The sequence below is a fragment of the Chelonoidis abingdonii genome, chromosome 10 (assembly GCF_003597395.2).
Source record: "Chelonoidis abingdonii isolate Lonesome George chromosome 10, CheloAbing_2.0, whole genome shotgun sequence".
Lineage (NCBI taxonomy): Eukaryota > Metazoa > Chordata > Testudines > Testudinidae > Chelonoidis > Chelonoidis abingdonii.
Window position 1 is genome coordinate 59461960 of NC_133778.1, and position 24557 is coordinate 59486516.

At 39.9% G+C, this 24557-nt stretch overlaps 1 protein-coding gene across 1 annotated transcript in view; it reads left to right on the top strand.

Moving 5' to 3' along the window:
- Positions 1–24557, top strand: part of LRP1B (LDL receptor related protein 1B) — a 1355016-nt gene that overhangs the window by 752787 nt on the left and 577672 nt on the right. The window contains 3 exon segments of the mRNA XM_075069829.1: positions 1878–2021; positions 3435–3671; positions 23997–24177. Coding sequence (XP_074925930.1) covers positions 1878–2021; positions 3435–3671; positions 23997–24177 — 562 coding nt within the window.

The window sequence follows — 24557 nt, forward strand, 5'->3', positions numbered from 1 at the left end:
ATTAGTGTTGCCCTTTTCTGAACCTTTTCCAATTCGAATATATCTTTTTTGAGATGGGGCACCATATCTGCATGCAGTATTCAAGATGTGGGTGTACTATGGATTAATATAGAGGCATTATGATATTTTCTGCCTTATTATCTATCCCTTTCTTAATGATTCCAAACATTCTGTTAACTTTTTTGACTGCTGTGCACACTGAGTGAATGTTTTCAGAGAACTATCCTCAATGACTCCAAGATCTCTTTCTTGAGTGGCAATAGCTAATTTCGACCCTATCATTTTATATGTACAGTTGGGATTATTTTTTCCAATGTGCATTACTTTGCATTTATCAACATTGTATTTCGTCTGCCATTTTGTTGCCCAGTCACCCAGTTTTGTGAGTTCCTTTTGTAACTCTTCGCAGTCTGCCTGGAACTTAGCTATCTTGAGTATCATCTTCAAATTTTGCTATCTCACCTTTTACCCCTTTTCCAGATCATTTATGAATATGTTGAATAGGACTGGTCCCAATACAGACCCCTGAGGGACACCACTATTTACCTCTCTCCATTCTGAAAAGTGACCATTTATTCCTACCCTTTGTTTTCTATTTTTTAACCAGTTACCAATCCATGAGAAGACCTTCCCTCTTATCCCATGACTGCTTACTTTACTTAAGAGCCTTTGATGAGGGATTTGTCAAAGACTTTCTGAAAATCTAAGTACACTATGTCCACTGAATCCCCCTTGTCCACATACTTGTTGACCCTCTCAAAGTATTCTAGTAGAGTGGTGAGGCATGATTTCCCTTTACAAAAACCATATTACTTTTCCCCAACAAATTATGTTAATCTATGTGTCTAACAATTTTGTTCTTTACTATAATTTCAGCCAGTTTGCCTGGAACTGAAGTCAGGCTTACTTACTGGCTTGTAATTGCTGGGATCACCTCTGGAGCCCTTTTTAAAAATTGGTGTCACATTAGCTATGCACCCATCATTTGGTACAGAAGCTGATTTAAATGATAGGTTACAAACCTAGGATCTGACTAGGATGTTTGCAGGCCAGCATTTATACTTGACAGGAGTGGTATGTGCCCATCAGTAGGTGGCCAAGTTCACACTCTAACCCACTGTCTATATCCTCAAGTGTCAATAAATCTAAAGAACTAAGAGAATTACTAAGTATCTAGAAACTCTGAATAAGAATCCTGCAAGATGATATCTTCAGACAGGTGGAATTAGAAGGTAAGTCTTTTCTCTTATCTTAATTATCAAATATTTTCATACCTAATTTTGGGTACTCTTACTGTTAATTCAGAAGTATGCCTTTAAAATGTAATACCAAGAGAAATGAACATTTTCGGCAAACTGTGGCTTGCTCTGCATAGTGTGCAAATGTGGGAAAGAGTGTGCGGGGAAGCCTTACTGCTTTTGTGTCCCTGAACATGGATGTGCCAAAATCCCAGTCCTGTCCTCACTGAGCATAATGACTGGGAGATAGTAGCAGACTCCCCCACAAGGGTATGGAGCTAGGGTGTGGATCAATACAGAGCTTAGTCGACGTGGAAGGACCACAAGGTGCACTCTGTTAAATAATGTCAGTCTCCACTGTGATGTGCTACTTCAACGAATGCTTGTTCATATAGAGTGCTGGCATACCTACTCCAATGTGGAATGTGGTGTAATAGCCACATTATAGCACTTTGAATTTATATACATGTCTGTTTGGAGCATCATTTTTAAAAATTCTGAACTCTTTTATGACTGTATGCTGGGAAAAGATGGATTGTAGCTCAGATTTGCTTTTCTGTCTAAACCCTCAACATGCTGATGCATATAATTATCTTGCTTTTAAAGGATTTCAAGCATGCTATTTTTCATTTGTTGTAGTCAGAAGCCATGCATGTGAAGTAGACCCATATGGAATGCCAGGAGGGTGTTCACACATCTGTCTGCTCAGCAGCAACTACAAAACACGGACTTGTCGCTGCAGGACTGGCTTCGTCTTGGGAAGTGATGGCAGGTCATGCAAAAGTATGTTGTTAAAATCAAACACTTTGCTAGCAGCTAATATTTCAGAGTAGAATTCTGAGTGTTAATTAACATTATCATCAACAACAATAGAAATAACATAAGTTGTTAGGTAAAATTTGCTTGCAGTATGCGCCTGCCATTTTGCTCACATTCTCCTTTTATTCCCTTAAAACTATCTTGACTAAATTCATTCTGTGCAGTGGGTAAATGTAACCTGGGGCACTATTGACTTAGTAACTTTTCCTCTCTGTTTATGTGGTCTTATAATACATCAGTACTGTAACAGAATTAAATACTTTCACATTAATTTTTACCCATAGTGGGTCAAATCCTTCTCACCATTCTGATTCCTAAGCAGTCCCACTGTATGAATAAGGCAAACAGGGTTTTGTCCATGATAGTTTGGAAGAACAAGTTGATTTGAGTAACATAAGAAAAGCAAACATTTTTTGCAGCTTAAGTGTTTCTTCTCTGAAAATTCCTGATTTGGACTGGGACCAGTAGCAGATGGAGTATTGTGAGAGAAACACAACCTGTGGATTATCTGAACCAACCAAAATATGAGTCCTAAAAGTTTTATGAGAGAGCTTGTTTTTCTGAGATTTTTAGTCTGATCTCTTGGCCAAAGACATTTGATTTAGTTCAGATATAGATGCTCGTATTTTGACACTGGTAAACTAAATTCATTCTCAAATGCTTTTGAGGTTTTGGCATCAATAAAAATTCTGATGAAATTTTCAGATAAATAGTTTATGCTTTCTTCCCACCTTGTAACTGAATTTTATGTACATTAGCTAAAACCAAACAGATTTGATTTAAAAAACCAACCGAGAGCTCTAGAGGCATTGATGAAAAGTTTTGCCATTTTTTTTTCTATTTTTGCAACAAAACTTTGAGGGTCATTTGTGTGGATTCTTAGCACTGTGCAAACGAGATAAAGATCTTTTGATTTATTTGTCTCTGCATGTCTTCAGATGAAAGATTTTGAGTGGTCTGTTTTGAATTTGCTGAAGTTTTCTATATTGTCAGATTTAATGAATGCCACAGTCACTGTCTACAACAGCCTTTGACAGAGCCTAATGAATTGTAAAATTAAATGCCTACAATATTATACATGCTGTTTAACTTTGTAGCCATTGTGATCTTATGATCTGTCAGGTTTTTGCAACGTGGACTGTTACAGACAAAAGAATGATAAATTAGATATAACCTAAACACAGAAGTTATTTGTATTTTAATTAAGGTAATGTAATTAGCTAGCCTTTTTGAGTTTAGATACATTCTGAATGTCTAAGGGTTTAGTATTGAATAAAAAACCTCTAATTGTGCTGGTTAATTAACAAGTGACTTTATGCAGCATAAAGAAGATTAGGCAGTAATGGTTGTTTGCATTTTGCAATCTTTCTTCTGCAGGGCCAAAGAATGAGTTGTTCCTGTTTTATGGGAAGGGACGCCCGGGAATCATACGAGGAATGGACCTGAATTCCAAAATTGCTGATGAATATATGATCCCCATAGAAAACCTGGTCAACCCTCGTGCTCTGGACTTCCATGCTGAGACCAATTACATCTACTTCGCTGACACGACAAGCTTCTTGATTGGGCGACAGAAAATTGATGGCACAGAGCGTGAGACCATTTTGAAAGATGGTAAGTGATGGGAGGTGATAGCAACAGCAGAATGATGTCACTAATGAGAGGGTGAACTGATCCATATAGAATCCAAATCAATGAAAAGCTTCCCCCAAACCTCTAACTGAACCTGAAGCCAAACTAAACCGTTTTAAAGATTGGAGAAGTTTAGATAATTTCCTTTTCCCCTTCCTTTCCTGTTTTACAGCTATGCATTTGTATTTCTCTGTTTCTTGAGGGAAAACTTTCATAGATGCTGAGCATCTGCAGCTCTCATTGTCTTCCATGTTTTCTCAATACCTGTGAAAATCAGACTGGAGATATTCAGGATCTATTATAATCTACCTGATACCAGATAGTTTGCAGTTAATTATTTAACAATAAAATAAAGAAATGCCAGTGGAAAAAGGTCAATAAATTGGGCTATATCAAGCCCAAAGTGTCCAAAACTGGTGGATGCCTGAGTGAAAAAGGTTTGCTAAGAAGAACATCATAATCTTCCTTTTGGCAGAGACCTGAAGAAAGACCGCACAATGGGACTGTTGGGATCACTGTGAGGTGATGCAGAATGCCAGTGGGGTGATTTGGCAGCCTTCACTGGTGAGGCTTCAATCAAGTCCTGGCTGTAATAAAAAGCACTGTGGACTTGATTCTCCACTGACTTTGAGCTCCACAGACTGAACAGAAAGGCCAGGAGGCTGCTGGTGGCCAGTTGCAGCTCCCTAACAGGGCATTAGGTCTATGCAAGGGTAAACTTACTTTATGCTACTGGCATAAGGTCATTAGCTAATAATGGGTCATTATGCTCCATATGCATCTTTCCCTTCTCTATACCCTTCCATTGAACACCCCCAACATACCTCCACTTTCCTCTTACAATGGAGAAAGGGCAGCTAGTGCCTGAAGTGACAAAGCCACCCCCACTGGCTTTATACAAAGTTTCCCTGCATGGGAAATTCACTAGTGGCTTTCTCCAACAGGTTTAAGGCTTCTTTGGTCTGCTTAAGTGTCATGACAAAGGACATTTTCTATGTAAAAAAAAGTGTTTTAAAGGTCTCACTTTATAGGGCTGATATAAGCAAAATATTCTGGTTTGATAGATCATACGCACAGACACCATAAAAAGCTTTAATTATTATGATCTTGGGATTTTATACTATGCTTTTGGGGATGAAAATAAACTTGTTTTCAGATGTTTAATTTTGATGTTGGCTGGTAGATTTGTTTGTTACAGAACCCTGTTTGTTTGTTTGTTTTTATTTTTGGTGGTGTTTGGGTAGATCAATGTATCAATGTTATAAATTGCACAAGGTGAGTGAGGTAATATCTTTTATTGGACTAACTTCTGTTGGTGAGAGAGACAAGCTTTCGAGCTCTTCTTCTTCTGTTGTGTCATTCTTGTTATGATGGAAATATTTTTTCGAAGAGGAACATTTTGCAGTGTTTCCTAAAGATAGTTTGATGTGATTTGCCTAATATACTCTAAGTTTATTCCATAGCTGGATCCCTTCCACTGACAATGATTTATCACATTTATCCCCAGCTCTCATGTGCTACACCATGGAATTTTGTCTTTTGTTTTATGCATGCTTCCCAGCTTGGGTAGACATACATATGCCAGCTCTGCCCAAACTAGTGCAGTAAAAAGACAGTGTAGCTGAGGTTAGTGGCACCTCTGGCTAGCTTCCTGAGTACAAACCCTCCCAGACACTCAGGTACATACACAGGCTGCTACCACCTGAGCTGCTACCCCCAGCTACAGTTCTATTTTTAGCATGCTAACTGGAGCACATGTCTTTCTACATGAGCTGGAAAGCATGCTCCTAGCTGAAGTGTAGACATACGCTAAGTTAGTCAATGCTCCACATAGTTTCATAATACTAAGTATATTTGAAGAGAACTTGTCATGGTATTTTTCATCATTTTAAAAATTAATATGGCATCTTACCATATCATTTCAACTTTATCCTTGTCAGACCTCATAAACTCAGCTGGGATGGATTGGCTTAGTGCTTGGGTGGGGGATGACTAGAGAAAACCAGGTGTTTCACGAAGCAATTTAGAAGGGAACTCTTTTCTCTGAGTAGCATGGTTTTAGGGGGCACTATGCTGCTATAGTTGCCATTTCTCTGGTCACAGGTCCTCATTACTTGTGCATGGCACTTCTTGCAAGAGTAGGTGTGTTAGCCCTAGCAATATTCCAACTCAAGTAATTACAGTCTGCCCACACAGGAACCTACTAGGTGCTGAATGAGAATTGAGAGTGCTCAGTACATTGCAGTGTTGTATCTTAAATCCCCTTGTGGTTTCAGTTGTGAATCCTCATTTTTAGCTTTCTGTACTAAACTGGTGGGCAGTGTTGGTAACTATTTGATAGCACCCAGCAAGTTTCCTCCCAAAAGAGACGGTAGAGGTGATACCCTCATCAGCACCAGCAATAGTAGCTACAATTAGGCTTCCAAATGTGCATTATGAACCTGGTTTCACGTTTTCATAATGAGACCTGGTTGAACACTGTAACAAAGAAATCAGAAACATTCAAGGAATGTAAAGATTGTTCAGTTAGAGCTCCCATGAACAGGGAACTGTGGAGCTCACAAGCCCTGCTGTCTAGTGTGGAGAACGTGGAGCTCTGCTTTCATCCCTCCTTGCCTCTTTTGATTTGTTCAATAGTCTTGTGAGCACTGTACCCAAATAATACTTGCATTCTGGGGAGTACAAGGACAAAAGGTCACAGGAGAGTGAGGAAAAGGCTCCTTCCACCCTGGCCTTTCCTTATGCATGTGGGCAAGGCTGGGCAAAGTCCGAACTTCTGTATGTAGTTTCAACAGCCAACACAGTTTGTAAAGTACTTTGGGATGTATCTGTATAAAGGGACTGTAAAAATAAAAATGATTATTGTCTTAATTTCTATTATAGTGCCAGCTTTTCAGCTAGTAAGTTGGCAGTAAGCTGATCAGTAATTCAGCACAGTTTCATTGAAGTCAATAGAGCTACACCACTGTACTTGGGTGTGATCTCCTCCTCCTTGGTGATACTATTCATCACCAACATCCAGTAGAATGTCCAGAATGCTAAACACTGATCAAATTGATTCAGGATAACTTTTACTTATGAAGTAAGTCATTGATCAAAATTGTATTCCTTATTCCCTTGGTTAACTTTAAATCAGAGTTCTACTGATTACACAAAGTAGTGAGTTGATTGCAATACTTAATGCTTTTTGCATTGAAGTTGTGAAACTATTAGAGATCTAGGGTGAAATCCTTGCCCCATTAAAATCAAAGGAAGTTTTGCTGTTGACTTTATTGGTACCAGGATTTCACCTTGGTCATGATCTGACTTGAAGCTGAAGGAAAGAATAAGGAATATATTGTAATGCTCTTGGGTCTTTCATTAAATATGAATTCTAAATAATTTAGCAGAAAGAATTTACAACATAGAATGTATTGGATCCTGTAGTAGCATTCCCTCCCCTCCCACCCATTTTGAATCTTTTTGGATATGCTGAATACTGTTAATTTACCAGGAAGCTATTGACCTAGATCTTATTTGTGCTTGGAAATTCCAAAACATACTGTCCAAACCCGCAAAGGTTGGGTTCGGTTAAGTTCTTTTTGATCCAGTGAGGAAAAAACCGCGAGACCAGACGAACTGGTAAACTTAAACAATAGGTGATCTTTATTGACTGGGATAAGGGCACAACTGGGGCTGGGGAGGAGTATTTTTACCAACTAACAGGAACAAAGCTATTTACATGCAGAAACACACAACTGAATACTTCATAGCCAATTAACAGCACTATGAATATGAGAAAACTGTATACAATCCTAGGATAAACTATTTACATCTATTAACACCAAAAATTAATCTTTTACAAACAAACAAATACACCAAACAAAAACAGAGAGAGCATCAGACCAAAGCATTATATTAACAACATTAAATTGAACTATATAGGGCAATCTTTTCAATAAATGCAGATTTGATAGGCCTTGTATATAGCATAGAACTGATATTGACAGCACAAGCGACAACACAGAACGCTTATTCAGGTACAGCGTACATGTGGTGAGTAATAAGCCCGAAACAAGGGAAAAGACAAGGGAGAAGTTAGGCAAAGCGGCAGCAACAGTTAGTCAACAAACAGTTAGCAGCACAAATACGATCCAGATGCGAGCTGACCAAGATGGTGACAAGCAGAACACCAGGGTATATCGGATCCGGGGAAAAAATAAGACATCCCCGCGAGCAAAATTCCAGAAAAATATCCGTAATCAGATCAAAAGTCATGGGTAGATACCCAAGAAATAATAATCACAGGGCAGACACCCAAGAAATAAAATAAGTAGCAAGGGCCAACAATGTCCAAGACTAGATAAACACACGTCCGAGCCGGCTATACCTGGGGAGCCCAACCAACTGAAGGTTGATCAGGTCACTTCAGTGTTCAGTTAATCCGGACATTCCCAACATAACACTGGGCTTAGGCAGGATAGTTTATTCCACTAGCCGCTGAAACCACACGTTATGCACAGTTTGACTGATGTCCTAGCTCCCACCCTGCCAGGCTCATGAGCCTGTTGCCCCTACGTGGGCAGATTTGTGCAGACAGCACACAAGAAGCTGCTAGAAGCTGCACACGCACACTAGCCTCAGGTTTGCACACAACCCTAGTCTGACCTTGTGAACCGAGTCCTTGTACAGAGAAGTTTTTAGAACTATTTGCCATTAAATGTTGAATGTACTATTCAATTTTTCTGGAGACTCCATTCGGAAAAGAAGGGAGAGGGGGAGCAATTATTATTAGAGTTTATGAAAGTGTGCAGTCAGCAAAGGCAGGGCCGACACAGATGTCGGAGAAATCTCGAAGCTGCTCTTGCTGAATCTGTAGAGATGGGGTGAGCCAGTTATTACAATAAATGGGGGGTGGGGTTAAAGCCCCCCCTTTCCCCAGGCCCAAGGAAAAAAGAATTTTTGCCCCCCCTTATCAAAAGCAGAAAGCATTTTCCCTGGCTGCATGCAGGCTGGACCGTGGCAGTGAACCAGCTTGCTTTTGAGTTTAGGGAGCAATCTAAACAAGGAACATGTCAAATGCTTTTGAAAAAGCTCGGACCTGATTCCAAATCTGATGCCACCCAAAATGCTCCAAAGAACGAGCAACAAGATACAGGATCTAAGCTAAAACTGAAGGGGAGTAAAATGACAATTAATTTCAGAAGTAAAATGGGTGCATGATTTTTTTAAAGCTACTCCAAGAGCGTTATCAATGGTTTGCTGCCAAATGGGAAGGAAGAATCTAGTGGGATTCTGTCATGTATGTGGACTATTCCAGGTTTTCATTAATGACCTTGGATAATGGAAAATGGAGAACATCTTATAAAGCCGCAGATGGCAACAAAGCTGGGAGGGTCAATGCAGAGTATTTCCTGGAAGAAGAATGCAAATTCAAGAATGACCTGGATAAATGAAGAACAAGCAAAAAAATCAAACGCACAATACACAAGAGATATAACTGCTATAGTGTAGTACAGCAGGAAAAAGGATCTTGGTAATAGTGGGATCACAAATTGAATCTAAGCCAACACTGCAGACATTGCAAACAAGGGTTAATACACTTTAACCCCAATATAACATGTCCCTGGGAGGCCAAAATCCCTACCTGCGATAATAGGTGAAACCTGTTATTTAGAGTGCAGTGCAGGCTCCGAGGTGATTTAAAGAGCTCCGCCGCTGCGGAAGCCGGCCCTTAAATCGCACCGCTTAAGCCCTGCTGCCGCAGCCCCGGGGTTACCATCCTATGCGAACCCGTCTAATTCGGTCAGTATATCTGGGTAGAGGGTAATATTCTGGGTGTACTAACAGGAGGTATTGTCCAACTACTTAAGCACTGCTTTGAGACTCTCGCAACTGGAGTAATTGTGTCCAGTTTTCCGGAGCTCACTTTTAGGAGAATGTGGACAAAGGGGAGAGAGTCCAGAGGAGAGCAACAAAATGATACAAGTTGTAGAGAACCTGACCTGATGAGAAAGATTAAAAACTGGGTTTCAGCTCATGAGAAGAAGATAAAAGAGGGCTGATAAAAGTCTTCAATAGTAAGGGCTGTTAATAAAGAGAATGGATGAAAATTGCCTGTCCATATCTACGAAGTAGAAAAGAAAACAATTGAAGAAGGGGATTTAGGTTAGATATTAGGCAGAATGCATTTCTAACTATAAGGATAAAAACACTGGAACAGCTTAAGGAAAGTTGTAGAATCAGCATCACTGGATTCGGTTTAAGAGTGAGGTTAGATAACCCCCTGTCATGACAAATCTAGGTAAACATGGATGCTAAGCCCAGGGGCCTGGACTTGGAACTTCTATGTTTCATTATTACAAGAAATAATTATGGAAAATTGATTATATAACAAAACCAACAGCAATTTTTACTTGTAAATTAACATGAGTCCAAGCCCTGAAGGAGACAGACATTATGCCGTGATCGTACTGGTGAAAGTGACTCATCATCTCACTGATATAATGTGAATCATAGTTCCAAGACACCCATAGGACTGCTGGCAGTAATAATAATAAGCACTATAGGATGAAGTGATTATAAAGAATACAGACATGAGCCAAATCTTGAGCCGAGTTATATCATTAAGAAATTTAAGATCTTACAGGACCTATGCCTCAGCAGGTACTGATACTGACGAACAGTTGCCCATGCTGACAATAGGAGTTTAAATGTTTTGGGGAAGCGGGGACAGGGAATGGCGACTCATAATTAAGGCAGAAAGACACACAGTTTTTTTCAGAGAGCTCTCTTGAAAAATTATTATTACAATACCATTCAGAATATTTTCATTCTGATCTAGATCTTCAAGCTAGGAGACTCTAATGAAGATACTCATTCTCGATGAGTCAAAGATCTTTTTAAATGAATTCCGATACAAAATTCCTACACGACAGTAAGGGGGGGGAAAACATTCTGCAGAGCGTACATATTCTCTAGAGCCTCACCCAGCGCTCGAGAGGGTGCTTCTCTCCCTGGACAGGAGTTTGCCAAGAGTTAAGAGAAAACTAAGAAAGAGACTAGGCGATTAATAGGTCCAAAGCAGTACAAAATCTTGTGTTAATTGTTTTTGGGGTGAAACCATTAAAATTTCCTTCTCCGGTTCAACCCATGAGACATATTGTAGCTCAGTTTTACTGCCATATCATGTAGGAATGGGCTGTTTCCACGAGCAACAAAGACAGCACTTAGAATTGTTCATTTGGTCCATGCAGATTTAACTAAGCGAATGCTGCAGCAAAGCCTTAGAGACCTTGTTCTGAAAGGCATATGCAAGAAAAGTTGTTTTCTGTAGCTACGGCGTTATGTCAAAGCACGTTAATGTTGCAACCACACGCAGTGACATTTCACTTTGAATACAAGGGCAACATTTTAACAAGCCCAACAGCAGCCCGGCAAGAATGCAAAGAGGAGCTGCCAGTGAAAAAGCCTCAGTGCACTCCATGCATTTTAATGTGGGAAGGGAATAAAAGTGAAACCCACGTGCTCTGGGATTAAAAAGGGCCATTCCTGAATAGCGTCTTAGAAGAATGGGGCCCATTTTCTTCTCAAGTTCACAATTAACGGCTCTCAAATCCAAACCTTAGCTATCTGTAATCTGGCCACGCGTACTCCACTGAAACCGACACTAGCATTATCACTTCGCCTGAAAAGGCAGCATAATAGACAAGCCCGCATTTACAGTCGATTCAGAATGTACTGTTGAAGGTGAGCTACAACTGCAATGCATTATTCTCCATGCCTACCTGAATCCCCTGAGTCTTTCAGAACCAGCTGTGTGTGACAGGTGACTACTCCAGAAATATTTATTAGACCTCCCTTTCAGCTTTCCACCACACCTAACGGCCCCCTAAGTAAACTTGAGACAAACCTTGGATGCATCTCCCACTCTAGGCGACAGATGCATGAATTATTAAATTTTCAAATACACATAATGATAGTATGTGGTGAAAGTAATCAACTCTTTCTTTTCGTGTGAAGATATTCTAAGGTTATAATAAAAACTCATTGGTGGTGGATGGCAAACTACAGGAAATAGATATGACAATTTTATGAACTGTATACCACCATTTGGGCTGAATATTGCATGATGGGTTTGCCTCAGCGTGGATTTTGTATTAGGGAAAATTCAGCCAGACCAACAGCTGTTTCTGAGAACATAGATAGGGCAAAAATACACTTGTTTTGCCGCATTAAAAAATTTCCTGGGCTTTCATTCCGCTTCTGGAAAGCTGCAGCACTCGCTACCCATCCGCGTTGGAGCAAGGGTGAATTTGGCAGTTGTCAGATGATGGTCTTTCACCGTCCTTTTGGTGAAAAATCTGTGCAAACCAGGCAAGTTATCCTTTAAAAAATCAACTTACATCATAATCGTTCTATTGATCATAGCAGCTATCTCCCCAAGATTCTACTGCACCAAGCATTGTCCAGCGTGGGAGACTAGCAAACTTCCCTCGCATGTAGTTCTGGGCTGGCAAGCTATAGCCAGGGCTGGGTGAGAGCCCAGGCACTAAACTGAGAGCAGGACCTATTTCTTGGTGCCTTCAACTGACCCTATCCTATCCCAATCCCGCAACTGATGAACCAGTAGAGGAGGAAGCCATGTGACTTTGGAATGCGTACCGGGAGACAAGACGGATTGGGGGATCTCAGGGAATAAAAGATTGGGCTGGGGAATCTGCACACGGCCCTCAAGGTAACACACAGTGCTAGTGTGACCTTTGGATGACCTACAATTGGCCATACAGACGCCATCTTAAGGCCCTGCAGGCCACCATCTTAGGCCAGAGGCCGTTGGGCTCCGACACATACATTTTCAATTTTCTACATACTTTGAGGGATTGCAGCACAAGTCACTATAGCATGAATGTCACAGGGTTTATTACAGTCTGTGAAATAGTAAGAAATGCATATATGTTGAGTTAGATTTAGCAGACTAAAGTAATTTCAACAAGTGTGGTGAGCCCATTCTTAGCCCATTGTTGAAAATTTAGACCATTTTGCAACTCTTGTGTCCTAGTTTGTCATGTCACACTTATTTTGGATTTTTAGTTCTTATTAATATAGCACCCAGTTTACTCTGGCATAGGTGGGCCTATGGAAGGTCTTTGCAGCAATTTCCTAAAGAGGGTAGAGTAGGAGTACACTGAGTCATTTTTTCCACAAAGTTTAGTGTGGAAAGTGATGGGGATGCACTGGACCAATGCAGGAGAGGGGCTACTGAAACTGGAATTACACAAATCCAGTGGCTCCAAAACACTATTCAAGTGGTGTGAGGAGATTAACATAATTACACTTTCTTCTAGGCTCTTTCCCCGTTTGAGAGCATGACCTGTCATGATGCATTCAGGGTTTATGACAGAACATTACATTAAATCCATATCAAACAAGATTAAAGAACAAAATACACCAGTACTCTAGTTTATTAGTGATACAAGCTGAGCTTGTTCAACATGTTTTGGAAAACTTGTGTATTTAAAACCTTCTGCCCCATCCGTCTAATACATATTAGCCCTATAAATATGACCTGTTTCTAGCAGTCTCCACAGCGACCTGTTTGCATCCAGTTTTCTGTGATTTAAACATGTATTTTTTCCCCTTTCTCTTCATTTTTTGAATTTACTGAATGTATCTGAAAAATCCCTGGATTTTGAAAAACTCGAAGTTTGAGGTTTACTGATTTTTTTAATATGAATTTTGCAAGTGCCAGAACTCCCCATACCTGGTTGTCCCTTGCAGAGTACCTGCCAGATGGCACATTGAACCTGTTTAGAGGAGGTAACTGTGAGTTGGTAGCTGCTGCAGCTATACAGTGGGGAAAGAGAGATGGGTGCTATCACCTGGATCTCTGCCCATCTGCTTCCTCTGATGGATAGACCTCATTTTGCCTCCAGCCCTTTACATATCCCATCCACTTCCTCTGCATAGTAAAGTTTTTAATGAACAAAGGTAAAAGTAAAATATTAACCTGTTAAACTGCATTTATTTTCAATACCCTTATTTCTCCATCTTTCTTGGTTTTTTTTTTTTCCTGCCCACAAAGCTATGTTGTTAATTTTCTCCATTGATTTTCACCCATTTTTATTTTTTTTTATTAAATAAATACAGATAAATTCCCAGGAAATGTTAAACATAATAAAATCCCAAAATGGAGGTCCTTAGCTATTTGCTATTCTAGAGTGGATCACTTTCTGGTTTTGACCAGAAATTCCATGCTGGACCACAGGAACCTTCCAGACAAAAGTTTCTTTTCAACTGATATATTTCTGCAAAAAGCTTCAGTTTCAGCTAATTTGCTTTTTCTGATAAAAACAAAACAAAACAATAAATATTTAGTGACTCCCACTGAAGTTCAGGCCATTGCAGGTGGTGGTCTGCATCTTGCAGGACTGTATAAAGAAAGTAAAATGAACAGGAGAGACAAGACAGACCCAAGAGTTGCATCTTGAAAAATGAGAAGGTGTTGCAAGGCGATGACTTACTGGTGTGGTGCCTCCTGCTAGTCATCTAGGGAATCAGCTCTTTCAGCACAGAGCGCCTTCTGCAGGCTCGTGTCTCACCTGCCGCTGGCCCTCTGTACCTTCCAGATCCCAGTGCCCCTCTATGTCAGGGTTTTGCCCCCAGCAGTAACCCACAAGCTGGGTCTCCCCTCCCAGGGAAACCCCCAACCCCCTATCCCCACTTTGCCTCAGTGGCTACTGCCAGTCATCATCTAGTCCCCGCTTCCTGGGGTGGACTGCAGCCTATAAACCATTCATCATCGGCAAGGGGATTGGACCAGCTGCCTCTGCCTATATCTGGGCTGCCCTCTGCCCCCAGTACCTGTGTGGGCCCTTAACTCAGCAACGCCCCAGGCTGCATGCTAGGCTGGAGCTCCCCAGCTCCCTCCGGCCTTCCCCAGCACTACTCCACCTCAGGTACCCTGCTCTACTCCCAGGCAGCCAGGTCCTTCTCTCTCAAAAGCTAGAGAGAGTGTGTCTCTGAGTCTCTGGCCCGCAGCCTTCTTACCGGGCCAACTGTGGCCTGATTGGGGCATGGCCCCACCTGTGGCTGCTTCCTCCAATCAGCTTAGCTTTTCCCCTGGTGCAGTCCTCTCCCAGGGTTGTTTTAAGCCCTTCAGGGCAGGAGTGGGGTAGTCACCCTGCTACAGAAGGGTTATACTTATTTTTTTATTTACTTTAATATAAACCATGGCAGTAGTTGAGAGAATACAGATTTAAATGATCATACTGCTTTTTAATTACAGGGGAGGGTTGCCATTAAAACAATGCAAAACCCATGAATTTCTGAATCCTGGCTTACTCTAAATCTATTGTATTGTCTTTTACATAGGCTTCAAAGATACCGACAGTAGCCTTCCTTATGCTGTTTTTTCTTTTTACATTACAATAACTGTGCTCTCATACTTTCATTAATCCATGCTCCTTGCTCACAGCTGCTGTGCTTGGACAATGATGTGGAGGACATTTATAGGGAAAGAACAGTTTAAAACAATCATCAATCTGATGTCTTGTGATTTTCTTTAGTCACCAACTCCAGCTTTTGCCTTTTGTTTTCTATTCTGAAAAGTGGAAGTATGATTGCTGAAAAATCTGTTCTCAGTAGGACAATGTAAGGATGGAATGGACATTTGGTACTATTTAATTTCAGTGCTTTATATAAATCTGTGTCATAATCTTACGTTTTAACATATATTAAAATTGAAATTGCTACATTTTTTATTATTTAAAGGAAATCATTACAAAGATGAGAAAAGACAAAAACAAAAAGGAAAAGAAAATATTTAAATTGCAAGGAATTTGAAACCTTGATAGTTCTATTAACATAATGAATCCAGAGATATTACAAACTCATAGTGAAAGGTTGTTAAACAATTTATCATATTGCAAGTTCATTGAGATCGTAATGACTCCTTTTACAAATGCTGTTATTGCATTTGAAGTGTGTGGCAGCCCAGGGGAATTGATATTTCATCTATTGGGTAAAACTGTAGCACTTTATCTTAGGCCATTGTTGATGTCATTCAGTGTATCATGTACTGGATTTCTGCAAACAGAAAGATTTTCTGTCCTGCTCTGGAGTAAGGGTAAGCGCATATTAGCGTGACACAGAAGAAGAGACCCACAGTCCTGTGTATGGTCTTGGAATTTACCAGTCTTTTGGGGAATGAGAGATGTAATGTGATTTAACAGAGCAATGATCAACAAAAGTGGGGTTTGTGTGAGAAAGTGTGCTATGTAAAGAGCGAGTCCTGAGAAAAAATGTTCAAGGTCTATGTAACCATTGTTGCCTGGAGAGGGTAAACTGAGAATGCTCAGTCAGGGCAAACTGCAAAGAATGGGGCAAACAATCCCTGAAATTCGTGGTTATTGTAATAATTAGATTCACCAAGCCAGCCACAAAACAGCTTCTTCAACACCTTACTGGTTACCCAGAAACCAAAACCACAGTTCCCTTAAATCTCCAGCCTTGGGCTCCCACCCAGACAGCCAAGTCAAATATGATGAGGATGTCTGAAAATCTTGTTCATCATATATAAAGTTCATATATAAATCCCAAGAGATTGGACACATTACCCACCAGGACAATGAATATTTCAGATCGTACTCAAATACACATTTACGGCCATTTCTTATTAACTAAACTAAGATTTATTTAAAAAGAAAAGAAAAAGAGTATTGTGGTTAAAAGATTGTTATACATATAGATACGAGTAATGTTATTAGGTCAGTTTCATAGTAGAGATGGTGAGCTGCTGAGTTGCAAAAAGTTTTTTCCAGAATCAGTTCATCCACTTATAGTCCAAACAGGCAATCCTATACAGAGTTTGTTCAAATTCTTCCATAAGAAGTAGCAGGGTATTCAGACTGGAGCTGGAGACTTCAGCCTTGTGACTCAGGCTTCCCCTGACAAAGCTCAAGCCCATCTCAGATAACAGGTTCAGGGTGCTAGAGTTCTTCTATAGATCTCTGGCAGGCTATCGATAGACACTTGACAGCAAGTATTCCTTGGGTGAAGAACAGTGGCTTTGAAATAAAACCTCCTATTTCCTATGTATACCAGGTAATTAGTTGCATTCATCATCATATGGTAATTCTCCATTAAGCAATTCACAGGGAGTTTACTACAAACTTCAAAGAGAAATAAAGACAATGATTTTATTACACTCAAGTTCCAATCAATTCTTACTATTTCCTTTTGATCTCTGAATCAATAGAATATTGTAATAGACAGGAGCTGTCTGGTTACATGGTTAACATCTAACAAAATATAAGTAAATAAATACAGTTAGTATTTACCTCTAATTCCCTAACAGTATAGATTTGCATTTCAAAGCTCTAGTGTATCTAACATGGCTTTGTCAGCTATTTATAAGGAACAGCCCTAATTACCATTGATATACTTCTCTAACATGTCTTTAAGGATAGAATTTGAGTCATTTAGCCTGCAAGTTCCTTAACCTTTTCTAGCTCAGTAACAGACTCCAAAACAGATGCTTAAATAATCTCTAGATTGACTGTATTTATGACATTTAATACATGGCACTCATTACAGAGGAATTGTTTGATGCTGCTTCCTTATGTCAGTATGGGGATCCCTCTCATACCTGGTGAAGTACGTTGGCTGGAGAAATAAATGCAACACAATAAAATATAGTTATTGTGTATGCAGAAAACATCACTTTCATCTCTTTAGGTCAGGGACTGTCTTTTTGTTCTGTGTTTGTACGTGCCTAGGACCATGAGGTCCTGATCGGTGACTGGAGCTCTGAGGCACTGCTGCAATACAAATAAATAATAATTACTATCCTATCTGACTGAATCAGAGGTCCAGAACCATTGTCCAGAATCAGATGCTTCAGAAAAAGCTAGAGGAGTGGTTAATAGGAAAAAGTAATATTACTTCTACATGCTGTTTATGGCAGCACAATTCAATGTATATTCTGTTCTTTTTAGTGTGGCTGGTTTTAATATACAGATTGGGTTGTAAGCAGGGTGTCTGTATCAGTGCTTTTATCAGATATGATTAGTTTTTACCTCATACCTATGACACTATATGGATGGGTTCCTACATATAGTTTGTGATAAAATTCCTCAGTGGCACATATGTTTCAACGTTTGTCAACCATGTACTGGTTGTCAATTCCAAGACCATCTTTCTAAGCATATTGTTCTAGATTAGTAAGGGAAGTTAGCATCACGTGTGAAATAAACAATCTGGTTCAAATAATAGTCCAAACAGCATAGCTAACTTAAGAAAGAACAGAAAATACTAGATGTATATAATAATTTGCTTTCCTTTTCTTAAGTCTTGTTGACTTCCGACCCTGAAATGTATAGCTTATCAGTATTATGACTATGATAAACATGTATTGCAGCCTGAGTTTCCAAAAGTGAATGTTAATGTTGAGAACTTTTGAACCTAGATTATCTTCTGTGTCTAGCATTCACTGTGACATAAGTGATCAGTTTTCAGGGAGTCAGATTAGTCTCCTTGATTCCAAAGACTAGCCCTTTTTCCCAACACAATTTAAAGCATCTGGCAGTTAGGAGTTAGAACTGAAACCAGTATAGGATTGCCATGAAAGACCAAAGCTCTGCCAAACAACCTTCCTTATCCAGACATGCCCCTACACTGAGATTAGAGGTCATAGGAACAGGGAGCCTAGAAGTAGATAGCAGAGAGTGTCCCGCCAACAGTGAAATTCTTTGCTAGCCATTTGCAGACAGATTCTGGCCTCATTCTACTGCCTGAATGGTGCAGAGGAGCCAAGAACTGATAAGAGAATCTGTTACTTTATGATTAATTTCCCCATTTTAAAAAGTCTGTTTGAGGATTGTCTCCTGAGGCTGTTTTGTACACTAACAGTTTTCTTCAATGTTGGAGAGAGAAGGGGTGGTGGCAGAGACAGCAAGTGATATCAGGACAAAGTGGAGAAAGAGGGAGCCACAGAAGATATAAGGCAGGAAGTGATGTGATTATGAAGGAAGGATGATCCATTGACTGGGACACTAGTTTGGGACCAAGGAGGCCTGGGTTCAAGTCTCTCCCCTTTGATAGACTTCCTGTGTGACCTTGGACAAGTCATGTACCTTCTGGGTGCCTCAGTTTCCCATTTGTAAAATGGGAATAGTACCACTTCTTATCTCACAAGGGTTTTGTGAGGATAATTAGTTTAAAAATTGTTAGACATTCAGATACTATAGTATGGGGGCATATAATTACCTTAGCTAGGTAGAATTTTAGAGGAAGAAAACGGAAGAGACTCCTCAAGGAGCGGAAAGAGAGGATGAGATGAGTTGGGCACTAATGCTCAATTTTATATAGCTAATATTAGACCCTGAACAGAGCACATAATTAACCCATAAAAATAAGCAAAACACTCTCGATGGATATTACATGGTAGTAGTAATAACAGTAACATTGTAGGAGAGTCTAGAAGTCCTAATCAAGACTGTGAGTCCATTATGCTAGGTGCTGTAGAAAAGGCACAGTAAAAGCGTCCCTGTTCTAGCAAGCTCACGATGCAAATACGTAAATACAACTTTAAGCACTATTTAATATAAATTTTGTATGCAAGGAGGTGAACCAGACAAAAATAAGTCATTTTATGCTTGGGCAATTGAATGACTGATGAAATTTGCATGTTGAAACCCTCAACTACATCTTTTGATCAATTAATCCAAAACTCTTGATGTACCATGCAAATTATATCTATGCAGTTTTAGAAGTTGGTTTAGCTTTTTAATATATTTAGTGCTGTAGTACTAAAATTAATTATTTTTTTTAAATGTTAAGCCTGGTATTGTTCATGAGAGGTATTGTAAATGACATAATGGAAGAACAAGGAAAGTGGAATCAAAAATGCAGTATTTGCTTTTAAAGTTCTTGATTTATTTTAGGAGATTAAAACAGCTTTTGTTCTAAAGATCTAAAAGGCTTAATCCTCTTCGAGTCTCTATGTATTTTAAATCCTTCAATATTTATTTGTAGCTGTGCTTATATTTTCCCCAGCAACAGATGAAACCCATGTAGTTGATTTTATTTGAGCTGCCACAGCATTGTCTAACCGGATTTTCTCAGTTGAGGAGCTTTTTCCATCTTTTACCATTTTATGTGCATGCGCATATGTATGTACACACACACACACAGGTGTAATTGATATAGTGCTCATTAAAATTCTTTTTGCTTCTTATATAATGTAATCAACTTGGTTTCTTGAGAAAAAATTATCAGTATTAGCTAATTATTAATTCTTCATGGCTTTTACAAACAATCATTTAGGTGGACCACTATTAACTTTCTTTTACCTGTCCCTAAGATATTCTCTTTGGTACTTGAATTGGTTTTATATTAAACTGTAACATTGGGAAAACATTTAAAGCGGGGGAGATTCCTTTCTTTTTAAAGATAAGAGTTTCTTGCCTTTGTATATTGATTGAGCTTAGGTATGAATATTGATCTGTGAAGATGTGTGGGGGTTAACAGTACACATTTAATGCATATTAAATCAAAATCAGCATGTTTATATAATATAAAGCCCCACGTGGTTTGGCCCCACATGTGTCAGGCAGATAAGGAAATTATCTAGAGTGCTTTGTTTATAGTAATCTGGGAGCCGAAGGATGAATATTCTCAGTGAAGGATCTTCAACTGTGGAACTTGCTACTCTTTCAGTCTAACAGTATTGTAAAACCCTAGTGTCCATCAGTCCGTTACAGGGTTTGCCACAATGAAGAGACTGTGGAGATATGAACAGAATGTTATTCTGGGATGATTCCATCTGTGTTGTGTTGTAGGGTCACGGCACCCTGGGTACCTCTTCGTGATGGAGCATGAGGCTGTAGTCTCACTGCCTTAGTTTCCCCAGCAGGTTTTCCAGCCCACTGTGGAGACATATGGCTCAGCCCTTTGGCCAGGTCACCATGAATGCTCAATCTCCCACTTTCTGGTAGCAGAATTGAAAGTCCAGAAACAAACACATAATAAAAGAGTCTTTATCCCAGCTGAGTGTAGTTCTCAGCCCTTCCAACATTATTTCTCTGCCTGCTCTCTGCACTCAGCTCTCAGACCCCACCATTTTTCTCATAGTGGGGCATCCCTTGCTATGGCCTAGGTTAACACCATTCGCAGGTCCCTGATAAACTCAGATAGCTTGATGTCAGGCCTGCCTTCCCTTCTGGGTGGCTCTGACCAGCCACAGTCCTACTCCATTCCTGACTCCAGATGGGTGAAAACAGTTGGTACGCTCTCCTTCCTAGCCAGCTACAACTGAGTGAGCTCTTCCCTTTTTCAGCCCCTTCCTACAGGTCTGATGCTCGCTAACGGTGTTAGGGCAGGCTGGTTATGTGTGCTGCAGTTTAACTCTTTCCAGTCCATGTGGGATTTGTGTACCCTATGACTATTGATATTTGTCAACACATTAAATATATTTAATGTTTATTTACCTTTGTTTATGAAATTTGCAGAGATACTGTGAAGAGCTCATTTTATAAAACTGAAAATAAAAATATTACTCTGTATGTAGATACCAGAATTACATTTTTATCACAGCGTACAGTGAAAAATGATAATGGTACTACAGATACAGCCATAATGCATCAGAATTCATGTCTGTTTACATGAATTGAAGTAAAAGGCCCATCTTTTCCCTTATGAAAAAGTTAATACAGAAAATTGATTAAATAATGAAATTGGCCTATTAGGGCCTTCTCCTGCATTCCTCTTGCATCCAAAACCTGTACTGAAACAATATTTAGGGACATTGATGTACTTGGCATCAGAGGTGGAGGTGGGACGCAAAGGTGGCTTTAAGCCATCTTTACATTCTCTGGACCTTGGGGCCCTCTGACTGCCGAGTGGTCCATGACGTACGTTAGAGCAGCATCAAGGCTGCTCTGATTTAAATTAATTATGAATGCCCCAACCATATCCCTTAACCAGGAGCCAGGAGAGGGTGGCATAGGAGCTGCTATGGATTGATGCTGCTCTACATAGGAAGAATCTTCAGAAGGTTGGGTTGTGCCATATTACAGCTGCTCTGCACCAGTGGAATAGTGCAAAACAAATGAAACAAGGTCAAAGATCTGGCCTTTACTCTTTCTGGAAGAACAGGTTCAAACATAATCAAAATTTTCATAGCTTTTTATATTCAAGGTAGATAAATTGAAATGCGAGAAGTTTAGTATGTGGATTTTCCAAGCAAAATTTAAAAAAAAACTGAAGCTTTGCATGGATCTTTATGCAGAGGCAAGCCTCCCTGCCTAGTAGTTATAGTTTGTGGTGATAGTACTGCCTGGCAGTTACCATGTGTGGCAACAGCACCTCCTAGTGAATGTAGTCTGTTGCAGCAGCCCTACCTAGCAGTTATGAAGTAGGGAAAACCTGGGCCCTCCAACTCCACCATGTTACATCCCAAGGGGCCCTCTTGAGCACTTTAATGCAGGAGTTATGTGTGGTGTGGCTAATGCTTCCAAGGACCTCTTCCTACTGCTTTTCCCTTCCCATGTCGTGGCTGGCAGTTGTCCCTGGCAGCGTGGTCGATGGGGCTCAGCAGCTTAGGGTGTCTCGACTCTGCAGCAGATCTGCTCCTGGGAATGCCTTCCTGGCATAATGCCTCTGCAGCAGCGAATGCAGGTCTGCCTCTTGCCACCTGCCCTGCTGCTGTGCTGAAGAGACTCCCTTTTAAGTCCCTCCTCCAACTGAAGCATGCCCGCAGGCCTGTCAGGGCTTCCTGATCCCAGAGTTTTCCCACACTCTTAACTCTCCAGTGTGGGTTTATTCATGCCATCATAGTATCTTAAAAACATATGATATATTTGCAGAAATATGTTGCTGTACCAAATTTCCCATGCCACACTGTTGTACAATATTCTGTACGCCTACTGGCTGCTATCCTCAAAACTTCTCTTCCCACAGAGAGGCTGCTGAAATTCAGTGGTATTGGCAGTATGTAATTTGTGAATTGTTTTGGGAAGTTATGTTGTTATGTTTGGGAAGTTATGGTATGCTGCAGCCTGGCAGAATCATCACAGAAATGGGCACTGAACTACTTAGTGTCTCTTCACAAAAACTGAATATCATAATGGAAAATAAAAGGATGATATGTTTCTCTCAGGATGATTGACAAGTAAAATTTTTATAACCGGGTCTTGCTAAATTAGAACAAGTGTTTTACTAGAATATCTGTTAAGATATGATTTATACAATTGGCAATTGAAAGTAATGAATTTTACTTTACTGGAGTAATATTAACACAATATCACTCAGCGCTGAATTTAGTTAAATAGATGTAGTTAAATGGTAAAAAATGAAGGTGTGCAGTTATTAGACTCCAGGGTCCTTCGTTATTTGGATGTTGTGGTTTCAGAAGCTTCATGTGAAGAGGCCACAAGAGGAAGTGACAGTCCAGATGGTTTCTGATTATGGAACCTATAAATTGCATTGAAAGCCAGTAGAAGCTGAAATTCTTGGACATTGTACATAATGCACTCTTAGGGATGATTCTTTTCAAGAGTCAGGGGAGACATACTAGTGCGCTGATACTCAGATCTCAGTGGTTCAGGAGCCAAATTAGTGATCGGTATTACCCCAAAGAGCCACAATAATGTGAATTCATAATTTCATTTACTATTTATATGTATTATTCTTAAAGCAAAATGACTGAACAACTATTCTACAGTTGGCTAATAACATAGAATAAGCATCCTGTTTGTTTATTAACTTAGATTGGTTAGTAATTCAATCACATAGTGTTTTAATACCATGTGCTGCAAAGAGACACAGGAAACACATTAAAGAATCACTTCTGTCTCCCTGGCTTCAGGCTCAGTATCACTGTACTAGTTCATTTTCCAAGACACACATGCAAGGCCGGCTCCAGGGTTTTTGCTGCTCCAAGCAGCAAAAAAAAAAAGACCACGATTGTGATCAGCTCTACCGCCGCTGCTTCAGTCTTCGGCGGCAATTTGGCGTCTGGGAGGGAGTAAGGGATCCATCACCGAATTGCTGCCAAAGAACCAGACATGCCACCCCTCTCCATTGGCTGCCCCAAGCACCTGCTTGCTGGGCTGGTGCCTGGAGCTGGCCCTGCATATATGGGTCACGTGTCCTCTTCGCTCCTTACTGAGGGTTTGGAGCAAAGACTTAATCTAGCCCCAAAATGAGCAAAATAATTTCAGACTTTATTTATACTGCATTTTACCCATCGATGATTAGCTGAAAAGAAACATCAGAAAACAGAACACTAACACATAACAGTAATTTGAACTTCTTTTTTTTAAACAGATCTTGATAATGTTGAAGGTATAGCCGTGGACTGGATTGGAAATAATTTGTACTGGACAAATGATGGCCACAGGAAAACAATTACTGTAGCCAGATTGGAGAAAGCTTCTCAAAGTCGAAAAATTTTGTTAGAGGGAGATATGTCTCATCCGAGAGGAATTGTCGTTGATCCTGTCAATGGGTATGAAGACGTTTAATTTATTTTACTAGTTTTATTTTACTAAATTTGTTTCCACTCTGAATGCATTTAGGGTCAAATTCTCCTGTCTGATCAACACAGCTGCTCTTTGAAATTTGGGCTAAATTATGTATATTAAAGAAGCTAGCAGATGTATGCATTAAGCATTTGATTCATTGGTATTCTGCTGTTTTCCAAAAAGCACAGGGGCCATATCATGCTCTCAATCTGACAGGTACAAATCCCATTGCTGTCTGTGGGAACTACACACATGGATCAAGAACAAAATACAGTCTTAAATATTTTAATCCACACTTGTTTCTAAAACTGAGCATGGATTGGGTAAAAACAAACACTTTTCACAAAGCCTTACATTATTACAT